This window comes from Conger conger, chromosome 3 (genome assembly GCF_963514075.1).
Source record: "Conger conger chromosome 3, fConCon1.1, whole genome shotgun sequence".
Taxonomy (NCBI): Eukaryota; Metazoa; Chordata; class Actinopteri; order Anguilliformes; family Congridae; genus Conger; species Conger conger.
The window spans coordinates 12,939,179-12,961,370 of NC_083762.1; the positions used below are offsets into that span (position 1 = coordinate 12,939,179).

At 43.8% G+C, this 22,192-nt stretch overlaps 2 protein-coding genes and 1 long non-coding RNA gene across 3 annotated transcripts; 2 read left to right on the forward strand and 1 right to left on the reverse strand.

Annotated features, from left to right (window-relative positions):
- Positions 1-1,078: 1,078 nt before the first annotated feature.
- On the reverse strand, positions 1,079-2,804 carry LOC133124654 (uncharacterized). The gene is made up of 3 exons (XR_009708335.1): positions 2,565-2,804; positions 1,626-1,653; positions 1,079-1,222 (listed from the first exon to the last, which is right to left on the reverse strand). It is a non-coding gene; the product is annotated as an uncharacterized LOC133124654 (long non-coding RNA).
- Positions 2,805-3,803: 999 nt separating this feature from the next.
- LOC133124653 (motor neuron and pancreas homeobox 1-like) lies at positions 3,804-7,467 on the forward strand. The gene is made up of 3 exons (XM_061236037.1): positions 3,804-4,730; positions 5,413-5,573; positions 6,323-7,467. Exons 1-3 carry the CDS (start codon positions 4,310-4,312, stop codon positions 6,647-6,649), a joined length of 909 nt encoding a protein of 302 aa, XP_061092021.1. The 5' UTR covers positions 3,804-4,309; the 3' UTR covers positions 6,650-7,467.
- Positions 7,468-9,050: 1,583 nt separating this feature from the next.
- atic (5-aminoimidazole-4-carboxamide ribonucleotide formyltransferase/IMP cyclohydrolase) lies at positions 9,051-21,290 on the forward strand. Its single transcript, XM_061235606.1, has 15 exons — positions 9,051-9,209; positions 10,149-10,275; positions 10,615-10,758; positions 11,721-11,809; positions 12,445-12,593; positions 15,276-15,432; positions 15,572-15,697; positions 16,561-16,668; positions 17,606-17,691; positions 18,132-18,221; positions 18,899-19,024; positions 19,341-19,433; positions 19,562-19,744; positions 20,402-20,557; positions 20,968-21,290. Exons 1-15 carry the CDS (start codon positions 9,191-9,193, stop codon positions 21,085-21,087), a joined length of 1,773 nt encoding a protein of 590 aa, XP_061091590.1. The 5' UTR covers positions 9,051-9,190; the 3' UTR covers positions 21,088-21,290.
- The last annotated feature ends 902 nt before the right edge of the window (positions 21,291-22,192 follow it).

The following is a 22,192-nucleotide window of genomic DNA, read 5'->3' on the forward strand; positions in this document are numbered from 1 at the left end:
GGACAGGTCAGCTTCCGGGCGCCCGGCGTCTGGCCGCTCAGCTCTATATCAGAGAAAGAATGACTACTGCTGAAAGTATGAGGAAGGCACTCATACAACTCTTAGAACTCCTTCTCCCCAGTTGGTGCAAATGAGTTGTATTTCTCAGAAAAAAAAACTGTGTAAAACATAAGGAGGTACAAAGCCATGACAACACATGACAACAGAGACCATGAACACTCCCGTAATCACAACATTTTCACCGCATCGAAAGCCAAATTTGTGAATACCAGGCCAGGTAGAGAGAAGGGTGACACAACCTCGTGGGACTGTCCCGTCTGATCGGACGCACATCTCTTCACCAACACACTGTAATGTAAGTAGGTAGAGTATGTAAAAAGTGACCACAGCACAGTTAACAGAAAGCTGGGGAAAGTACAGCAGCTTTGTCACGGTGTACATTTGTGTATGAATAGCAGCTGGACGTCTCCCTTACAGTCTGCAGTGTGAGTGATGAACACTCCAAGGCTCGGCCGTCCCCAGGGCCCTGTCCTGGAGACTTGTTGAGCATCTGCGCACTTGTCTTCTGTTGTTACTGCCGTTTTCAGTGTGTGTGTGTGTGTGTGGGGGCAATTAGACATCTGATGACGTCTTTGTATCATGAAGAATGCGGGTTATGGGGTGCTGCTGCGTCTCGTTAATCATTTGTCTAAGTAGCTTTGTCAGACCCTGGCAGTGTTCCACTGTGGAGACTGATAGTCCACCTGTAGCTCATTTGTTGTTTCATAAACTCGAAATTTAACAAGTTTCTCATATGGAAGTTTTACACCTAAACCTCTCTCTCCCTCTCTCTCTCTCATACTCTCACACACACACAGCCACAAACATATACAAATACTGAATATACAAATGTAAAAACATTTAATATGGTTTCTGAGAACAAAGTTCAATCAGAACATTAGAGAGTTGAATCGGTTTGCTCATTCTACTGTTTGAATTGAGTTTTTATGACGCGGAGAAGAGATTATGTGCAGTTTAAAGATGGTGGATAGCTGGGTGAGAGTAATTATGCTCTTTGATAAGGAGTGATTACCTGTGATCAGTGCAGCCACACACAATGGGTCTCTTGTGCAGGACAGTGACTTGCAATGTTGTAAAATTCTCTTTAAAAGTCTCATAAACCTCCCAGTGGGTTGTGTTTGTCTGGAAGGTCAGTTGAATTGGCCTCAGTTGAATTGGTGTTCTTTAAGAGAAAAAACATCAGCAACATGAAAATAAGTCAGCTTTATCCAGCATTGGCAATATTTATTTGTATAGATAGTTAATTAATTTGACCTTACAATACCTTTACATCACCTTAATTCACTTCCTTTTAGTGGGAACAATTTCAAGTAGTATTTTCCATTATTTTTTTAAAGACCTTATCTAGTACTTTATGTCAACATGCTTGTGATTTACATTACATTACATTAATGGCATTTTACAGACGCTCTTATCCAGAGCGATGTGCAAAGTGCATACCCATAATCAGGGATAACCAGGGTGCGAATATTTAACAATATTTAACATTGTGCCTTAAATAACACATCTATAGTACAATAGTACATTTACGTAACGATACCCAACAATCAACATGTTCATTCTACCTGTCAAATAAGTTGAAGCCAAGGTCCACTGCGAAATGATCAGAAATAAGATCAAATTTACTATACCAGAGTAACAATATCAATAAAAGTTAAGTTAACAAGGAATGCACCAATATGAGGTAAACATTGTTAATGCTTATCTGTATACAAAGTGTCAACAATGCATTTCCTGGGGGATCCTTTGTCTTCACTGTCCACAGGCTGGAACTTACAAGGACCCCCTAAACTCATCAATGGAGATCCAATCTATCATCACAAATTATCTCTGTTTCAACTGAATTAGATTATCAAACATTTCCAAATACATTCCCATGGAGACGCTGGGCCGTGTAATTGATTCCTATTAATCATTATGCATTTAACTGAATTAAAACACAGAATATGAACAACAGTTGTTAACACAAATAACACATTTCACCTAATGTGCAAACCTACAGCCCAAATTCAGCAGATAATTGAGCTAATTACTGTACATAATCAAGATCTGAGGGTGGAATAAAAACCAGCATACACAGGGCACTGAGTTTGATACCTCTAAGTGTCAAAGGGTGTGGCTGAATATCAGTGAATATGGCATAAACAGATGAGGACATTTCAATTTAATTTAATTTCAAAGCAAATGTACTGTATAGCTGACTTGACAAAAGATACTTTACAGAACATTATAGATTACACTATAGTCATTTAGCAAAAGCTCTTATCCAGATCGACGTACAATAAAGTACAAAGCATAACAAGTTATTGTCAATTTGCATTTGATGGTTGCGTCCTGCGAAGGCCAAAATGCAGTTCCCAGGGCAGCTACTCTGCACCAGACTGTGTGTAAATAACATGATGACTTGGACAAAGATTAGTAGAACAAAAACTGAGCCCTTGGAAAGTCAATCAGTAATTAGCAGCAGATCGGCTAAACACTGTGATAATGGGTGAAAAATGTACCCGTAATTGACGGCGAACTCTTTCATCTTCTTACGACTCTTATGGGCACTAAAGTTTACGGCCTGAGAATGAACTGATAAACATTTGACTTTATGGTACAAGGCGAGACCTCACCGGGGGACGACCTGTGCGCGCACCTCAGTGAGGTGAGGGAACGAGACGCTCGTTAGCTGTGTGACTGCATTTGAACCGTGTATGCAGTGACCCGCTCTGAGTCGATGTGTGAAACTCTAGGGCAGGGGTCGGCAACCCTGGTCCTGGAGAGCCGCAGGGTGTGCTGGCTTTTGTCGTTACTCAGCACTTAACTGATCGATTAAAGCAGTGGATTACACAGTTAACTCGCCTCACCTGGTTTCTTGGGTATGAATCAGTTGCTGGTATTAAGGCGAAAACAAAAACCAGCACACCCTGCGGCTCTCCAGGACCAGGGTTGCCGACCCCTGCTCTAGGGGTATACCTTTTCATGTTTTTCTTTGGGCGTAACAGCTGATAGGCTGTTTATTTATTTACAATATTTTTTGGTTGATTTGTGCAACGCGTTCTGCAAGTCATTTAAATTGAGAAATATGCAATATGCTAGCAGACCTTTAACTGTTGGTAAAAGCTGCAGCCTGATCTCGCGCTATGTAGTGAGATGCACCGGGAAACATTTATCACTGAAAGAGTGGTGCAATCTAAGAAAAGTGGGCTTTGTGGTTCAAAACACTTGGTGCAGTTGTTTGGGGCCACACAATTTGTATCCAGTCAAATAAAAACCTAATTGCATGACTGTAATCGTTCTCAGGTGCCATTTATTAAATAGGTCGAGACTACATTTAAAGATCCAATAATAGCTTATATGTAGCTTGTTGCAAAAAAGAAAAAGAAAAACGCAAACCTCAGCTCTCATAGTCTCTCTCATCTCTCACAATATGTTTTTTGTTTTTTTAACACAATACAATCTATCTAATGAAGATGACGTATAGTCATGTACTGTAGAAGTGAGGGATTTTTTTTTCTGTATAAGGGCCGATAAATCGGCTAGACTACTGCATTCGTTTATTATTTATGCGAAATATAATTTAAGTTAATTCTAATTCTAATTGAGGACCGGGCATTCATGTTTGTGTGAATTTAAAAGGGGGTCGTTAATGGCCTGGCTGAATTGCCTGGCGTTTAGCAAGGGGAGCAGATGCGTAATTATTTAATTGAAAATGTCTCAAGGGGACAGGTCGATAGACCAACCAATCAAGGCACGGACAATGCGAAGGGGAGGGGAATAACAGAGCGACGTTTAAAGAATCGACGAAGCGGATGAAGTTGTCATATGCCCTCAAGGACCTGGATGCTAAACTGGGCAAATTAGAGTTAGCATACACGCGTAGTACAATAAATATGTTCACGATACCGCAAAATGAACAGAACGTCCTAACCAGTGGGTTGAGAAATTTGCGAGTGTGCCATTGCACATAGCTAGATGACAAAAACACCTTCTTACGTTGAACACTTGCCAGCTCGTTTCTCAACTGGAGGATATAACCATTTATGAATGTGTTTTGAAACTATTTTTTTGGGAGGAGCTGTGGGCTATTTACAGCCATATCGTGAAAGTATCGTCAATAAACTACAGGTGCAAGGCAGATTGTTTTGACTTGGCGCTCATTTTTTAATCAAGTAAAGGCTAGCATAGTTATACATGCGAGATATTTTGCGTGAGTGACTATTCTACAAACCACGGAGGGAATTACAACTGTCTGGGCGCTGCTATGGAGAAATCTAAAAACTTTAGAATTGATGCTCTACTGGCGGATGAATCGCAGTGGAAAAGGGAGCTCTCTCCAAGACTGAACCCTGACAGCCCCGTCGTCAGCCCCGTGTCATGCAGGCGCCCGGGGATTCCATCGCCTCACGGGACTCCTGGCGCCGGTCAGCTATCGACCGAACTTGACCTCAAATCAGGTTTGCAGAACCATCCACGCGAAGGCCTGGCGCCTCATGGGGCGATGTACTCACCACATCTGTACCCCGTAACCGCCCACGGAGACATCCAGCATCCATTCTACCCAGGATTCGCGCACCTTATGCAGGCAACACGGGAACACCATATGATAGCGGGAATGTCTGGCTTCTTGCCGCTGGACCACTGGATCGGCACTGGGATGATGCCACGCGTGCTCGAATACATGTGTAAGTAACTGAGCAACTGATAGTGTAGCCTGCTGAATACATTTGCGAACACTTTAATCCGGTAACCTGTCGAAGAGTAGAAAAACCTATAGTATATGAATCCTTTAATTCCTTCTTGAAATAGAAGACCGTGGAAATTAGAACAAAATAAAATTGTTCCACAAAAGAAAACATAAAAAATAAAATAAAATAAAAATCATATTTGGTCTCTTCAACAGACCAGCGGTTTATATATGCTGAGCGGCTCATGAAGATTCATTGTAAATTTGCAGTAGCCTAATCTCCATTTTCTAAAAAAACCACCCAGTTTTACAAATACGCATGATGTTCCTGACTGTCGAGCCAAAGGTCAAGCAAAGCCTGGTCTGTAAAATACAATGTATTTATGAGTTATGACAACACACCGCCTTAGCTTGTGTGGCATTCTCTGACCCTTATTGCATATATGGCAACCTGCTGTCACTCTTCAAAGAGAACCACCATCTGAAATTGTGCTGCATGTAACAGAGACGGTTGGCATTTTACATTTACATTTTTCTCATCGGTTTTAATCCAAAGCGATTTACGAGTGCAGTTGACTCCAGCTGTGAGGGAGTGAAAACCTACAGGAGAGTAGAGGAACAGGGTTGGCCAGCTCTGATTTATGCCTCTTATCTGATCTGTTTTTTTGTTTCCCCTCCAGCTGGTCCCCAGGCAGGGTTCATGGGAAAGTGTCGCAGGCCTCGAACTGCCTTCACCAGTCAACAGCTCCTGGAGCTGGAGAACCAATTCAAACTCAACAAGTACCTGTCGCGCCCCAAGCGCTTCGAGGTGGCCAGCTCTCTGATGCTCACCGAGACCCAGGTGAGCCCCGGCCCCGGCATAAGGGGGGTGGGGGGGAGTCTGCCCGCCCTCCCCACGATTGTAAACCCACCTTTTAATTTGTGATATGCGCACTAGTAGAAGGACAACATTTCAGTCCTGTCTGGGAGACCTGACCTTCCTCGGGTCTCCCAGAGCAGGGGAACCAGACCCAGGGCTTTTGAGCACCATATCTGAGGATGATTATTAATACACGTCATGTTATTTACAGTGTACATAGCGAGGACAGAGTGTGTGCGTGCGTGCATGTTTGTGTGTGCGTGTGTTTGGGTGGAGGTGCATTTACACTGTTCGACCGTGACTTGGAGGCGGCTGCTGTAAAGGACAGGCCCATCCACTCTGAACATCCTGTCCTGTTCCCATCCCTCCCTACCTCCCTGTGATCCTTAATTGTTGTCTTTGTGATTTACTTTGTGGTATTTTGGTATTTTTAGTTGGCTAGGTAAGCAGTATTTGGATAGTTAAGTTTGGTCACTTTTGCTTTGTTGTTTGTTCATTCGTTTGTTTGTTCAAAAAAATATATATATATATAAATAGGCCCTGGTCCTTATCTCTGTTGTACGGGTAGCAATTGAAATTGTACTTCCCTCTAGGGTCTTTCTGCGCACTTAGCCCTGGTTATGGGTATGCACTTTGTTGTATGTCGCTCTGGATAAGAGCGTCTGCCAAATGCCAATAATGTAATGTAATGTAATGTTGACACTGAATGACGTTTTGCCATCCCTGTGCAGGTGAAGATCTGGTTCCAGAACCGGAGGATGAAGTGGAAGCGTAGCCGCAAGGCTAAAGACCAGGCCGCGTCGGAGACTCTGAGCACGCACAGACAAACCCACGGACCTGGACACACTGACGAGGAAGAGGAGGAGGAGGAGGAAGAGGAGGAAGGACACGACAGGCGGCGGAAGTGTGCCATCGCCGTGAGAGATGTGCGCTCGCCGTCCCGCTCTCCAGACTTCCTGCGGCCCCCGGACGACCTCCGCTACTGCCCCCGCAACCCTTACTCTGAGGGGGGGATGGGGGAGGCCAGGGGGGGCAGGAGGATTGTGGTGGAGTTGTGAGTTCAGCTCAGTTCAGTTCAATTTTATTTGTAGAGTGCTTTTCACAGCACTGTCCCAAAGATACTTTACAGAGTAACACAGAAGGGAATATAACACATCAGCCCTAAGCCCCCAAATAGCCTATGAGGTAAACAACTCCCTAAAAACCCCCTCAAAGCTCTCAGATGGGAAGAAATGTTGAGAGGAACCCGGCTATTTGGGGATGCCCATCCTCCACTGGCCTATAGGTTGAGATGGTAACAGTTCAGGTATTACACTAGCAGGTAATCTGGAATGTCCTCATAAATGGAGCTAGAGTATGCAGTTCTGAGGAGAGGGGGATGAATCTGTAGCTCCAGGATGTGTCGAAGCATGGGAATGAACCAGGGAGGAGGCCCTTGGTCTTCTTAAAAGAACAGGACCATTCACTGGAGAGAGACTGCATTTTTGCCTCAGTTTGGAACATTGTCAGCTGCTGGGACATTGTGACACAGATGACAGGAGGACCAGGACCAAATATAATTTGAACTGATTTGTTTTGTTTTTTACTTTGAACTATACATTTGAAAGAAAGTGGTACATTTTCTCATTTTATCAAAACAATGGTAATATCTATGGTCCTGATATCTATGGAACTGAAAAAATAAATGCATTACTTGCTTAAATTCACCAGATAAACTAAAGGAGTCCTGCACATCAGTAATTATCTGAATACTGATCATTCACTGTATTACCTGGGAAAGCATACTGTGTGCTTTGATGCAGTTCCCATTTGTCTCCCAGTCAAATGTCCTCGTTCCTTGTATTAAAGTTATTTATAAAAATAGAGAAAACAGAAAGGTTCATCTTGTCCAGTGTGTGTTCTTTTCCAATGAAATTCTGTTCATGGGTGGAATCACTGGGCTTGTATTTATTAATTTGCAAAGATTCTGTAAAAAACAATGTTCATGTTCATATAAACAGTATGATGTGGTAGAGTAAAGGCAAATGTGCCTGTCATTTTCTGGAAGACCACTGCATTGAACATGGTCTCAATGGGTACACAGACACTGTACACACTTGACAACAGTCTATGATAATGGCAAAATGCACAGTACAACTTAATCATGATACAGTAGTTTAGTGCCTTGATGTACAGCACACTCAATACCTCCTCAAAAGAAAATATTCATCCATACAATATACATAATTACACATTACATTACCAATATTGTATTGGATTTGTCTGTGTTATTCATTGAAATATGACCGCTGGATCATGGCAAACTGAGTGAGAATAAATTGATGTCAGTGCGCCCTCTGGTGGCAGCCTGCATTCAGTGCACTTGAGCAACCAACTCCACTTGGTAAATGGTCTGCATGTCTATAGCGCCTTTTTCCAAAGCGCTGTACAATTGATGCTTCTCATTCACACACACACTCACACACCAACGGCGATTGGCTGCCATGCAAGGCACGAACCAGCTCATCGGAGTAAACTGATGTGAAAGCTATTTTTATGATAATGAATGTAGCTACGTAACCTCACAAATTCTGGAACAATGTAAATATAACAAAGCATGAAAAGGTGCGGAGGAGAGCTGAGTCGTCGACATCGTAGGATATTCAGCCGCAAGGGCGAAGGAGAGGATGTGCAGGCTACCCTCTCCACACTGAACCACTTCTGTAACCTACTTGATATTTGACATATAAGCATGTTTTATTGAAAGGGGTAGGAGTACATAAGTGCTACTTCTTCCTACTCCTTTCAACACATGTACATAGGTTTAAGCTTAAGGTCATCTGTTTTGAACTACTGTTTCTGTTTTGTTACTATTTTACATGTTCGAAATAAAGATATCAAAACAAATCAAATCAAAATGTAATACCTCGAGATGCACGACACCCGTGTGCAAAATAAGCTTGTGCATTTCAGAGTCGATTTTTTTTTAAAGCGCAGTTGAATGCATTTCAAAGTTTTCCCCTCGCACAACCCGCAATCCCAGTTTCTCTCTCATTTTGTCTTCACAACGCTTCGTAGGCTTTAAAAAAATGTAGACACAGGATTCCAGTGATAACCGAGCAGTATATAATGGCGGAAGTAGTGGGGTCTATTTTCTTGCAGAATGGGTTCGGTGCCAGAAAACAGAATGAAAGTAACGAGAATCCACCATTTTCTTCATTTTTGAGTTTGTTCTTAGTGGCAATGTTCAACTCTGTATTTTTGCGGGCTGATCATAACCGACGAGCAAGATATAACCTACAGTTGATAATAATAAACAGCCTAGAAAATCGCTACTACATTTTCAAAGCTTTAAATTTGTCATATCGTGGCCAAAAAAAAAAGTCAAATGGCGCTCATACAGGTGGCGGTCGATGTGGACTTCACCTCCCAGCATCCAAAAGTTTGCGGATAAGTGGGAATTGTGGAAGACAGGGCGGTAATCAAAATCCTGAACTTCCCATCATGCAATTTGTAATATAAAACTTTTGCGCAATACACACACAGCCACCCACGTGTTTTCACTTTGTCGGAGAAACCTTTTTTTAAGAAGGCTTCAAGCAACTGGAGACTTCTGCATAATGGCTTGTGCTGAAATTGGTAGCTAGTTTTCAATTTGTATTACTTCTTGAATGTATCTACTATGTCATTTTATACGTGTATTAGAAATCAGAACACGTGCTATGATGTTTTCGTGGAACGTTAGTTCTTTAGCCTGCCTTCTAGTAAACTTTTCTGGTGATATGTTAACGTTATCTTATGCGACCTGCATCATCAAATGTTACACTAGGATCGTGCGAATAGTGACACTGGGGTCTCGATCAACTTCACTTTATGCAAGCTAAAATGCTAGCTGGTTAGCAAGCATCAGCGCCGTAGATGCACGAGTACATTTCTGTATGACATGAGCTACTGCAGGCTATATTTTCTCGCAAAGTCATCTTCTGTTAAAATAATAGAGACACTGATTTCCGCGGGAAAGGTCGTGCGATAACGTTAGCTCTCGTTTTTAAATGCTATAGAAAGTGAACATTGTTACCGGTGTGTTTTGGTAAAATTTTGAGTTAATTATTCGTTCCAGAGTTGTCATATTCTTTCTGCACACACGTTGGCTCAGACCCCGGAACTAAGTTACTGTGGTGATGTATAAAGTAGGCTACTCACATGCCGTTTTATCTTCAGAAATAACATTTTTGCTATTCGGGGACAAATTGTACACTTTCTTCGTTTTCAGAATCGCCTTATCTTTGCTGTAGCTAGTTAGTCATATTTGTTGAAAGTATGTTGCAAACGTGCTGTTTTTGGCCGTGCTGACTTGCTGAGTCTGTCACACTTGGCCGATTCAGATGCTACATAATATCACCACTTTTACATGGCCCGTTGGTTTTATGCAGATGGAGGTGCAGGTGGTTTCGATTAGACAATACTGGCCGTGCTACCCGTGTAATTTAGCTTTTAGTTCATAACATGTTTCAGATTAGCAAATTATGCATGACAATTGATGTTACTGCCTTTGTTTTTGTATTGTTTCTCATACAGCACTACTGAGTGTGTCCGATAAAACGGGTCTACTCGAGTTTGCCAAGCGTTTGGTGTCTGTGGGGCTGTCCCTCGTTGCCTCTGGGGGCACCGCCAAAGCGCTCCGGGATGCCGGGCTATCCGTTAGGTACACATCTCTCTTCTTTCATCTATTCAGTTTTTAAAACTTTCACTGCAAGAGTTAAAAACTATATTCATCGATCGCAGCCTCCTCCCGCTTTCTTGCCAGTCGATTGAGTCGACTGTTTGCCAGGCGTATTGTCAATAATGAATAGTGCAGTAATCAATGTTGGACTAAGCTGCAGTTTCCGTCCACTGTGTGCATGTGAGTGTACACCTGGATTCACAGTCGTCACTGTCAGGACATCAAATTTCACACAAAAGGAATATCTGTGTCAGATTGAAGGCTTGCTGGTGAGTGTGTGCTCTCACACATATAATGGCTTTCTGGCACTCTGCTCCTTAGGGATGTGTCAGAATTGACAGGTTTTCCAGAGATGTTGGGGGGTCGAGTTAAGACTTTGCACCCTGCGGTCCACGGGGGAATTCTGGCCCGACACGCCCCCTCCGATAACGCTGACATGGAGAAACTCGGCTTCAGTCTGGTCAGGTGAGGAGAACGAGGGCACTCTTCATCTCCTTCCTTTTATCCCGCTAATGTGTGAGATTGCAAATATGCCACAAGAATGTTCTTAACTGAATGCTCTAATGCTGATGTAACAATTAGTACTGGTAATGAAAGCAGTGGAGTTATAGAACTCGGACTGAGAATTTTGAAGAAGAAAAAAACAAAAAAAAACCCTACTCTTCAAAGGCTTACTGTTGACATCATACATGGTTTCACAGTTTGTCATTTGTTTTAGCCCCACATTAATTTTCAGAAGTTTAATTTGTGAATGAGCGCTCCAAATGAAACCCCATGTGACCTAGCGGAGGTATGAGTTAGATTAGCAGTGATACAGTTAAATGCCTGAATTGTAAGGAGCATCATGCATGTCTAATGTAATCTAGATAATGAAGAGCCTGCTGCTATATCTAAGTCTACAGCGTGTGTGAGCTCCCCGGTGTGTGAAGGTCTGGGATCATTTTAAATGAAATGCATGTGGACTCTAAAATGAGCAGTGAATGACTAGCCCATTTTTGTTTTCCCTGACGTCACCTGACTGCCTCTGCTCTGCACCAAACACTGAGGGAATTACTTTCTGCTGCAGATCAGACCTCGGTCAAATGTGTAATTGTTTTGGATTCAAATAGTTTTCTGTGTTCGATTTGATCTTGCCTGGTGCAATCGAACCAACCAAGAGGGCCAGAAGGCAGAGTTTGCACTTTTTCAGGGTATTTCATACGTGCCAATACACCAGACAAGCTCCGTAAAGCATATACAAGTATTTGAATCCTAAACGATGAGGCATTTGATCCAGGTCTGCTACACATCCGCATGTGGGTTTAGACTGATTTGGAACTGATTTGAGCTGATCAGCGTACTGTTTCAAGAATATGCTTTCTTTATTTGTCTCAATGTCTTAAGGACTGTGACACACTGACACCTCACTTGCTGTGTTGTTTGACCAGGGTGGTTGTGTGTAACCTGTACCCGTTTGTGAAGACCATCTCTTCCCCGAACGTGACGGTGGCGGATGCTGTGGAAAAGATTGATATCGGTGAGTGGGTTGATGTGACGCTGTGATGAAGGGCTACCCACAGCGTCTTTGACGTCCTTGTTGTCACGGAGATGTACATCTAGGCCCTGTTAACCCCAGTCGGGAGGCTAGCCACTTTTAGGAGAACCCAAGTGGTGCTCCAAGTGTCTATACTCTCTGTGTGCTGCCAGTCCTCTGACTAGTTTAGCATGTGTGCTGACCACTGTATATGCAATACTGTGCCAAAGTCTTAGGCACATGTAAAAAAAAAATATATATATATATATTATAATAATAAAACAAACAAAAAAGAGAGTGAAGATGATTTCAAAATAAAAAAAATTCTATGAAGGGCAGTAAAGCTTAATGAAATCAGTATTTGCTGTGACCACCTTTAAAATGGCTCTTCAGTTCTCTTAGGTGACCTGCGGTTTTATAAGAAAATGGCCTGATGGGCTGTTCCAAACATACTGGAGAACTTGCCGTAGTTCTTCTGCCCCTCCTGCTGTTGTTCCTCTTTGGCTCTCCGGTAACTCTTCCCTGCATGAGAAACTAAACTTCAGCCGCTCAACGGTGGTCTGGACTACACTGGCATCCAGTTCCTGATTTCTAGCCTGTCTCTCAAAGTATTGAGTGAAGAGTCTGTCTTTTTCAAGGTGGCGTGACTCTCCTTCGCGCGGCAGCAAAGAACCACGCTCGGGTGACCGTCGTGTGTGACCCTGACGACTATGACCTCATTGCTGCGGAGATGGAGGGGTCCGACAAGGACACCACACTGGACACTCGCAAAACCCTGGCACTGAAGGTAACCGTAGCAACTGCTGCATTCAGTAACCTCATGCTGAAAGGCTACTATGGCAACAACAGGATTCCATTTAACTGTGACACTGTGTTACTGGAACAGTGAGGGCCTACTCCTGCATTCCTGGCCTTGAATGTAACCATGACAACTGCAGTGTGCTCATTTAACCTTGGCCCTGAAAGTCACCGATATACTCCCTGCGTTTCATGAAAATGGTATGGTAAAATGGTATGGTAAGTTATTAACCCTTCAAAGCTAATTTAAAGGACCTCTTTTCATTAAACATACATTAAACATGCATTGCCTTTTCTGCATGTCATTCAAACAGTGGTCTAGGTTTAAATCTTCTTGTTTCCTTGTTAAAATGCGTGTATAGATTCATCAATGCTGTGGACAGAGCAGGTTTAGAACTGCTGACCCCCTTTGCCTCATCTCCTGGGCCAGCAGTCAGTTGATAAATCATCAACCGAGAAAAGACCTCCACAGATATCTTGTCTGTTAATTTAGTCTGTCTGCTGTCGGCACCACTCCACAAGGTCAAATGCTTGGTACTAAATATACTTAGCAGTAAAACTGATTCTGATGTAAGTGATTGTTAATCAAGGCCAGTAAATAAACACACTGAAAAATAGCTCTGGGCTGCTCTCTGAAAATACATCCACAGTTAATCTTTCAGTGAGTTTTTTAATTTTTTAGCCATTTTCCATAAAAACAGCGTTTTCTGGGAAAGCATTTTCAAACAAATTAAATTCGCAAAATGTTTATTGTGTTTCATGCCAAGAAGACCACCAGTGACTTTTCCAAGGATTTTAAATTCCCAGTGCTACAATTTAAATTTAATTTGTGTTTCCCCACACCTAAGAATGCACCTCTGGGCCTCGTAGCATGTTTTCTGAAGTCACAGAGGCGGTTTCCACGACTGAATAAATAAGTCTGCGATTACTTAGAGGATCCGTTCTGTTGATAGAAGCTTAGTCAATGGCGCCTGTTTGCTTCAGAGACGCAGTCGAGGTAGAGTCCAGCAGGTTAAGTGTTGTGACATCATTGGTGTATAAAGTTCAACCTGTTCTGTCTGTGTTCCAGTCCTGTTTGCTGTTCTTTAACTCCACTATCTTTATGGAGTAATAACAGTAGTTGTAGTACTGATGGTTGTAATAATAAGCAGGTTTGTTTGTATAGTTCTTTACAATGGAACACATAAAAAAAAAACCTAACAATGGCTAACAATAGATGTAACCAAAGTGAACAGAGAAAAGTAAAGAATCAGTATATATTTTATAAACAAAACTTAGAGAAATGTGCTTCTGTAAAATTACTTTACTCTGTGATGGCCATTTGCTGGGGCAGAGCATCTCTTAGTTTTGGGCGAGTGAGGAAGCCCAAGTTGCCCTTTTTTTTGTGGTGTGATGTTTCGGGCAGGTCCAGAGGGGGGTGGCACACATTACATTACATTAATGGCACTTGGCAGACGCTCTTATCCAGAGCGACGTACAGTTGATTAGACTAAGCAGGAGACAATCCTCCCCTGGAGCAATGCAGGGTTAAGGGCCTTGCTCAAGGGCCCAACGGCTGTGCGGGTCTTATTGTGCCTACACCGGGATTTGAATCACCGACCTTTCGGGTCCCAGTCATGCACCTTAACCACTACGCTACAGGTTATTTTTCATAAATGGTTATTTTTCATAGGATCAGCTCAAAGAGGAGATTGCTATTGTGCAAACGGAGGATGTGTTTTTCCACACTGAATGCAGTTAAAATCTGAAAGGATCAGGGGTCTGTATCACTAAGCAGGATTACTGAGTTAGCTGGGTAACTGCACTGAGTAAAATAAAAGCAAGACTGTTTTGTAATTTTGCTCTAGGTTTGTCCATGCTCTAGGTTGCCAGGATCATTGTTGTCACGCTAAATTGGAATACGTTTTAGATTTCGGTGTGGGTAGAAAATTGGGCTGTTATCTAGCTAGTCCACGGTCACAGAAAAGCGGATCCTCTTTGGTCTGTCAGCTGGGCAGCACAGTTGAGAGAGGAGCAGTTGCAGATTATGGTACTTGAGCCATTATTTACCCCTCCAGTTTGCCGTCTCCCCCTCCTTCCCTACCACTAGCTTTGGTTGCGTATTTTCTATGCAAGTTTTCAGCGCCCCTTGGGCATTTTAATCTAGTCCTGGCAACTCTGTCCCTGGTCCAGGGTTTACTCCAGGGTGCACTTATCCGACCAACTCAGTAGCTCTGCTTGGTGTTACACCCGCCTGGTGTTTGGTGTTACACCCGCCTGGTGTTTGGTGTTACACCCCCCTGGTGTTCGGTGTTACACCCCCCTGGTGTTCGGTGTTACACCCCCCTGGTGTTCGGCGTTTGGTGTTACACCCCCCTGGTGTTCGGCGTTTGGTGTTACACCCCCCTGGTGTTTGGTGTTTGGTGTTACACCCCCCTGGTGTTTGGTGTTTGGTGTTACACCCCCCTGGTGTTTGGTGTTTGGTGTTACTCCCCCCTGGTGTTTGGTGTTACTCCCCCCTGGTGTTTGGTGTTACACCCCCTGGTGTTTGGTGTTTGGTGTTACACCCCCTGGTGTTTGGTGTTACACCCCCTGGTGTTTGGTGTTTGGTGTTACACCCCCCTGGTGTTTGGTGTTGCACCCCCTGGTGTTTGGTAGCTTGGATTAGAAAAGTCCTGTTTGTGTCCCTCAGGCTTTCACTCACACCGCCCAGTATGACGAGGCCATCTCCGATTACTTCCGCCGGGAGTACAGTGGAGGGGTATCCCAGCTCCCCCTGCGGTACGGCATGAACCCCCACCAGGCCCCTGCCCAGATCTACACCTTGCGCCCCACCCTTCCCCTCAAAGGTACCCCTTGAGCAAGGCCCTTAAACCCACACTGCTCCCCCGTTGCCGCATGGTTGCAGCCCACTGCTCCGATGTAGCTAGTATATGTAGAGGACAAATAAAAAATCTTTAAAGTATATCTTCATCTTCTTCACCGCAGTGGTGAACGGGGCACCCGGCTTCATCAACCTGTGCGACGCCCTGAACGGCTGGCAGCTGGTGCGGGAGCTGAAGCACGCACTGGGCTTGCCCGCCGCCACCTCCTTCAAGCACGTGAGCCCAGCAGGTGAGGCGCGAGGCGGCCATTTTAGGCTCTCATCGTCCAACCCACATCTTATTGGAGGAGTTAAAATGGAAGCCTTTAAATGGATCAATTAAGCACTTTTCATTGTAGTATCTGTGGATGTTTAGAAACCTATGTACGTGTTTCCAGGGCCCTTGTTCAGGGTTATACATGTTGTTTCCAGCAGTAGCAAAGTCTATTGTAGGGCTGCACTGTCCTGTGCTGGTTTTTATTCCAACCAGTTTTCTTCGTTTTAGTTTTCTGTCAGCACAATAAACTGCACTTGTTCACTCCTGTGCTTGAGCACAGTAAAACCTTTCATACACTTACAGGCTGCGACGGCTCCTGGTACTTATACAAACATCAGATTGAGATATGATTGAGCTAATTAAATTACAATGGTAACTGGCACAATGGCACAAAATTCTGAAATGGATCTGCCCTTGTTGTGTACCCCTGGTCTACTCCTAAATCCCATGTTTGGGGAAAATTAAGGTCTATTTATGTTACCACTACAAGACTTGCATTATCACAATTGATCACAGTGCTCCGGGGGGGGCCTGTAGCGTAGTGGTTAAGGTAAATGACTGGGACACGCAAGGTCAGTGGTTCTAATCCCGGTGTAGCCACAATAAGATCCACACAGCCGTTGAGCAAGGCCCTTAACAAAGCCGTTGGCCCTTGAGCAAGGCCCTTAACCCTGAATTGCTCCAGGGGAGGATTGTCTCGTGCTTAGTCTATTCAACTGTACGTCGCTCTGGATAAGAGCGTCTGCCAAATGCCAATAATGTCATGTAATGTAATGCTCCACAGCATTACAGCACAGTTTATTTGCGAGGGCAGTGAATTATAACTGTGTCCACTAGGTGCCGCTGTTGCTGTTCCGCTGAGTGAGGAGGAGGCGAAGGTCTGCATGGTGAATGATCTTCTGCAGGACCTCACCCCACTGGCCACTGCTTACGCCAGAGCAAGAGGCAACTTCTCTCCCTTCATTCATTCATTTATTATTATTATTATCATTTTTAATTATTATTATTATTATTTTTTTTTTTTTCCTCGGCTGTCCTGTAGGTTTTCACTCCAACCTTAACAAAGCATACCTCATTCAACAGCTAGAACAGGGCTGCCAAACCCTGTTCCTGGAGACAGGGCAAATATTTGAACTGAGGTCCAGAAGCACAAGTAGAGCAGGTTTATTTTCTAGATTTACATTTCTTCTTTTTTTGTTTTTTTGTTTACTTTTTTCCATCCGACGATCGGATGTGATAGAAACACAGTCACTTATCACTGAGGAAGAATTGTCTTATTTGGTGGATCGATACCACTATAGGGCCTATTGAGAATTCGCTCAGATTTATTGACCGTTCTGCCTAGGCTATGCTCTAACATTAGCCTAATTGATCTGTCAGCTGAGGGATGTCAAAACATTTTTGTTCGCAAAATAAAATCGTGTTCATGTACACACACGATGCAAAATGTCAGCCTACGAGGGGAAATGACTACAGCTGGCTACGGGGGTGCCTGGAGATACTTTCCACTGGGTTCAGTCCCACTCACAAAAATGAAAACCTACAGGATGGTAGATCTCCAGGAACATGGTTGGGCAGCCCCGGGGTATTACTGTATCGCTCACTGCAATTTCCACTTTTCCCTTTCGTACTTCTCTCCATGATTTGCATTGGAATCTGTGTTCTTCAAAAGCTGTATGCCTGTCTGTGGCAGGAATTCTGATTCAGAATTCAGAAGAAGCTGTTGAGTAATTACTTTGAATGCCCGAATCACGGCAGATGAAAATATTTTGGCCGTCTGTGTCTTCGCTGTGAGTTGGCGGCTCTCCTCTCAGCCGAAGCGGTCCTAATTGTAGACGCAGGTGTTTTTTTTTTTTTTTAATCGGCCCCCCCTCCATCCCAGGTGCTGACAGGATGTCCTCATTTGGTGACTTTATCGCCCTGTCTGACGTCTGTGACGTTTCCACCGCCAGGATCATCTCCAGAGAGGTACGTTTAGTGGGGGTAGGCAGAGAGTGCCGAACCTACACGGATTTGCTTCTGATTTGGCTGTTCTACAGGTTTAACCTGTTGCTGGTTGTTTGATTGTAGGGGAGAGCAAGAAATGTCACACTTTTCACTCTTTCTTACATTCCTTCGGTGCAATACATCACAATGGAATAAATTAAAAAAACTTGCCCCATCAGTGACAGATAAGCAAGTAACCTCAACGATTATTTGTTTATTATGACTCAAAAGAAACTGAACTGAAATCAGTATTTAATTGAGCAAAATGGATGTATTTCAATGTCACTTTCGGAGTCCCAAAAAGTTCAGTGCTCCAAACTCTTCATTCCCGATGTGTTAGGTTCTCTTAGTTTCTGCTGTGTGTGGTTGTTAAAGCTTAGGACGCTTTGGGGTAACTGAGGCCTGATTTGACTCATTCTCAGGTCTCCGATGGGATCATCGCTCCCGGTTACCAAGAAGAAGCGCTGAAAATTCTCTCCAAGAAGAAAAACGGCAACTATTGTGTCCTCCAGGTGAGGTGAACAGCACTGCTGCTGTTTTTACATCTCACATGTCATGGACGAAGAGAAGGTACTGGTGAGAAGCAGTTTGGGCCGCTCCAGGTTAAAGCAGGTTAGCATAGCTGCCTGTAGGTAGGTAATGCTCATTTCTGCTGGAATACTGTTGTTTATCTCGTGCTAGGGGTTTTTATTACAGCATATATAGATTAACACAAGTTATTCCGCAAAATAAGCTTTTAAGTGGAATTACTCAACTTATTCTCAGTTTTTGACAATTTCTGTATACATTTATTTTGAAAGATATTGCTGTGATTTCCTCACACAAGTTGGCTGGAAAATAGCCACTGCAAGCTAGTTTTAAAAAGTTATTTTTAATTTTCTGGACTTTTCTAATTATTTTTCAACGCATTAAAATTAGTTGGTGATTTTGGATCCGTGTTGTGCAGTATATGCTGCATTGCGGTAGTTCAGATCTCCTCAGATAGTCAAATTGGATTTAATAAAAGGACAAGGAGTCTGATTTGAAAAGGACTAAAACTGCACAGAAGGCGGTGAGGAAACTAGTCAACTCTGCAAACAAGCGGACTTGTTAAGTGAAGGAGGTAGCTGTTTTAAAGTGGTGTGTGTGTGAGTGACTGAGTGTGTGTACGCGCTCTGCTCAGTAGTAATGGCCTCCCCGTGTCTGTCAGATGGACCCAGAGTACGAGCCTGACGACAGTGAGGTGCGAGTGCTGTTCGGCCTGCGCCTGAAGCAGAAGAGGAACGGGGCCGTCGTAGACAAGGCGCTCTTCAGCAACATCGTCACCAAGGGGAAGGCCAGTATACGGAGCTGGGAACGGGGAGGGGTCTGCGGGTCGCTGTGGATCGCCGTGTTTAATTGGTTAACTCTTCGCACAATGTGCCTTTGACCTTGCGCTTTGTTTATAAAAAATTGTTCATCGGCCTTCCAAACAAATTAAAAAGTGCGGCGCCCACCAATGATTAATCAAGCACAGGATTACTTATTTGTATTTTAATAGGAGTAAAATGACTTGCCATCTTCAACGCCACGGCATTGATAGATTTTTCAAAAACGCACTTATACGGTGTTGGTGCCGTAGCAGTGACCTTTGACCCCTGCTTGTTTTACAGCTGTCGGAGAATGCGTTGCGTGACCTCACCGTGGCGACCATCGCCCTCAAGTACACCCAGTCCAACTCTGTGTGCTACGCCAAAGATGGCCAGGTAACGTTGGAAAGGGGAGAGGGGGGTTTGACTGTGGACCAGGCGGTCAAAAAATGGGGTGGAAAAAATAGCGTATTTCACCCAGGTCTGTTCACATTTGGGCTTACTTGCTTTTACTCTGTGTCCAGGTCATTGGTATTGGGGCGGGGCAGCAGTCGCGGATCCACTGCACGCGATTGGCTGGAGACAAGGCGGATAACTGGTGGCTGAGACACCATCCCGGAGTGCTGTCCATGAAGTTCAGGAGCGGCGTGAAGCGGGCGGAAATGGCCAACGGCATCGACCAGTATGTGAGCGGGACCATCGGAGAGGTAATGACCACACGTACGCACTCTTAACTCGCACACACATACACACTAACTCTCTCACACACACACACACACACACACACACACACACACACACACACACATACACGCTAACTCACACACACCCATACTCATACTCACACACATGCACACTAACTCCCACACACATACATGCACACTAACTCACACACACATACACACTAACTCACACACACACATACACACACACTAACTCTCACACACCCATACTCATACTCACACATACATACACACTAACTCTCACACACTCATACTCACACACATACATACACACTAACTCACACACACATACACACTAACTCACACACACACATACACACACACTAACTCTCACACACCCATACTCATACTCACACATACATACACACTAACTCTCACACACTCATACTCACACACATACATACACACTAACTTGCACACACTCGTACTCAGACACACATACACACACACATACTTCATACACACTCACATACTGTACACATACACATACTGTCCGAGCCCAATGTGTAGGTCTCCATACCATCTCCCTAAGTGTCAGTCCCCATCAAAGTACATCAGTTTTTGCGAAAGTGGGATGTTTGCTGTTCTCACTGCTCTGTCCTGGTCACGTGACTGTCCCAGGGTGCGGATTTGGCTGTGTGGAAGGGGCTGTTTGAGGAGGTCCCGGAACCGCTCTCCGAAACGGAGCGCCGGAACTGGATCAGCTCCCTGCAGGCCGTGGCTCTGAGCTCCGACGCGTTCTTCCCCTTCCGAGACAACGTGGAGCGAGCCAAACAGGTACCCACACCCGGCACTCGCCAAACGCCTCAAAGGTACTTCACACACGGTTAAAACCCCAACAGTGGACAGAAAACTGACACATGAATGAAAAGTAGGTAAGGTCAGAAAAAGATAAGGACACGAAAAGGCAAAAGCAGTGCCTAGACCTAAACTACAGCAAAAAGACATTAACAGAATTCAGAAGCAAAGGTTTGATTAAAAGCAAGCCTCTAAAGGTTTGTTTTAATAAGTGTATTCTGGCAATATACTTAATTTCACAGACTCCGTGATCGATCGATTCTCATTCTGCGATTCACTGTGTGGGTTAGTGTGCCGTTCTCGTTCTGTGATTCACTTACTCAGTGATCGATTCTCATTCTGTGATTCACTTACTCGGCTCATGATCGATTCCTGGTTTGTGTTTCCAGAGTGGGGTGGAGTACATTGCCGCACCTGCGGGGTCTACTGCCGACCAGGTGGTCATCGATGCCTGCAACGAGCTGGGCATCAGCCTCGCGCACACCAAGCTGCGCCTCTTCCACCACTGAGGCGTCCGTACCCTACGCCACGTCGCCACGGCTACACTCTGTCCGCTGTAGCCGATGACAACGCACATTCCACACTTGAGCACTGGCACACTCCTCTGCATTGTTCTCAGTGCTCAGAGCATTCCTTTCCTCTAGATACTGTTACTGTCTTTCCAAGGTTCCGCCATGGAGCGGAAAATAAACGGGTTTGGATACTCCCAGCATTTCTGAGGCTCTGTGTGTCTGTACCAGATGAGATGTAAGGAATAGAGATGTGGGTCATTCATATAACTGCGTATACATTCGAAGTATTGTTTTGTGATTGCATGATGATGCAGTTCTGGAAATAGTTTTCCAGTTGGCATTATAATTTGAATAAAGCTACTCACAAAGCATGGTAGTCTCTGCTTATATGAAATGTGAATAGTACTTGAAAGTGTAAATGCCATTATTGAATAATGATTTAATTTGAAAAAATAATATATACATATATGAGTGGGGCATATAGAATTACATTGCCATTTTACTCATTTACATTACTAATACATTTTCATCTCAATTTTGTCTGCAAGTCCCTTCCATAAAATTGAGCCTTCACTCAGCAACATGTCTTGCATGATAGTTTTTTTATATATTTTTTTGATTCTGATCTTTTACCTCCTTGGTACCAAGTCAGCATAGGTATGACTTGTATTGTTCACTAACAGAAATGAATGAGCACGACGACATGTTACATCTGTGCTTTATGGGGATATTCAGTATTAGCCTACTGTGGGCTACCGTTACACATTATAGTGAATCACACTTTGAAAGCTTGATGTTGATTTGAGAATAAATGAACAACGTGGACATTTCAATCACAATTATGTTTTGTTTCACATATGAATTAATGTCTCCCAAACATTATGGAGCTTGTGTGTGTGTGTGTGTGGAGTGGTAAGACACTTAACTTCTTGAATAGCATGCTGGAGTTCATTTTGTTTGAATTCCCACCTGAACAATATAAAATATGGACAATATTTTAGCAGCACATGAGAAGCATGTTTATTGGTTAAAAACAACTGTCACTATAGCAACAGACACAAGTGCAAATAGGATAATAAGCTGCCATCTCATCTGAGCGAAG

Coding starts and splice junctions, on each gene's coding strand:
- atic (XM_061235606.1), top strand. Junction 17,692..18,131: donor CCAGGATCATCTCCAGAGAG/GTACGTTTAGTG, acceptor ACTCATTCTCAG/GTCTCCGATGGGATCATCGC. Junction 19,025..19,340: donor ACATCGTCACCAAGGGGAAG/GCCAGTATACGG, acceptor CTTGTTTTACAG/CTGTCGGAGAATGCGTTGCG.
- LOC133124653 (XM_061236037.1), top strand. CDS start 4,310: ATGGAGAAATCTAAAAACTTTAGAATTGATGCTCTACTGGCGGATGAA. Junction 4,731..5,412: donor ACGCGTGCTCGAATACATGT/GTAAGTAACTGA, acceptor TTTCCCCTCCAG/CTGGTCCCCAGGCAGGGTTC. Junction 5,574..6,322: donor TGATGCTCACCGAGACCCAG/GTGAGCCCCGGC, acceptor ATCCCTGTGCAG/GTGAAGATCTGGTTCCAGAA.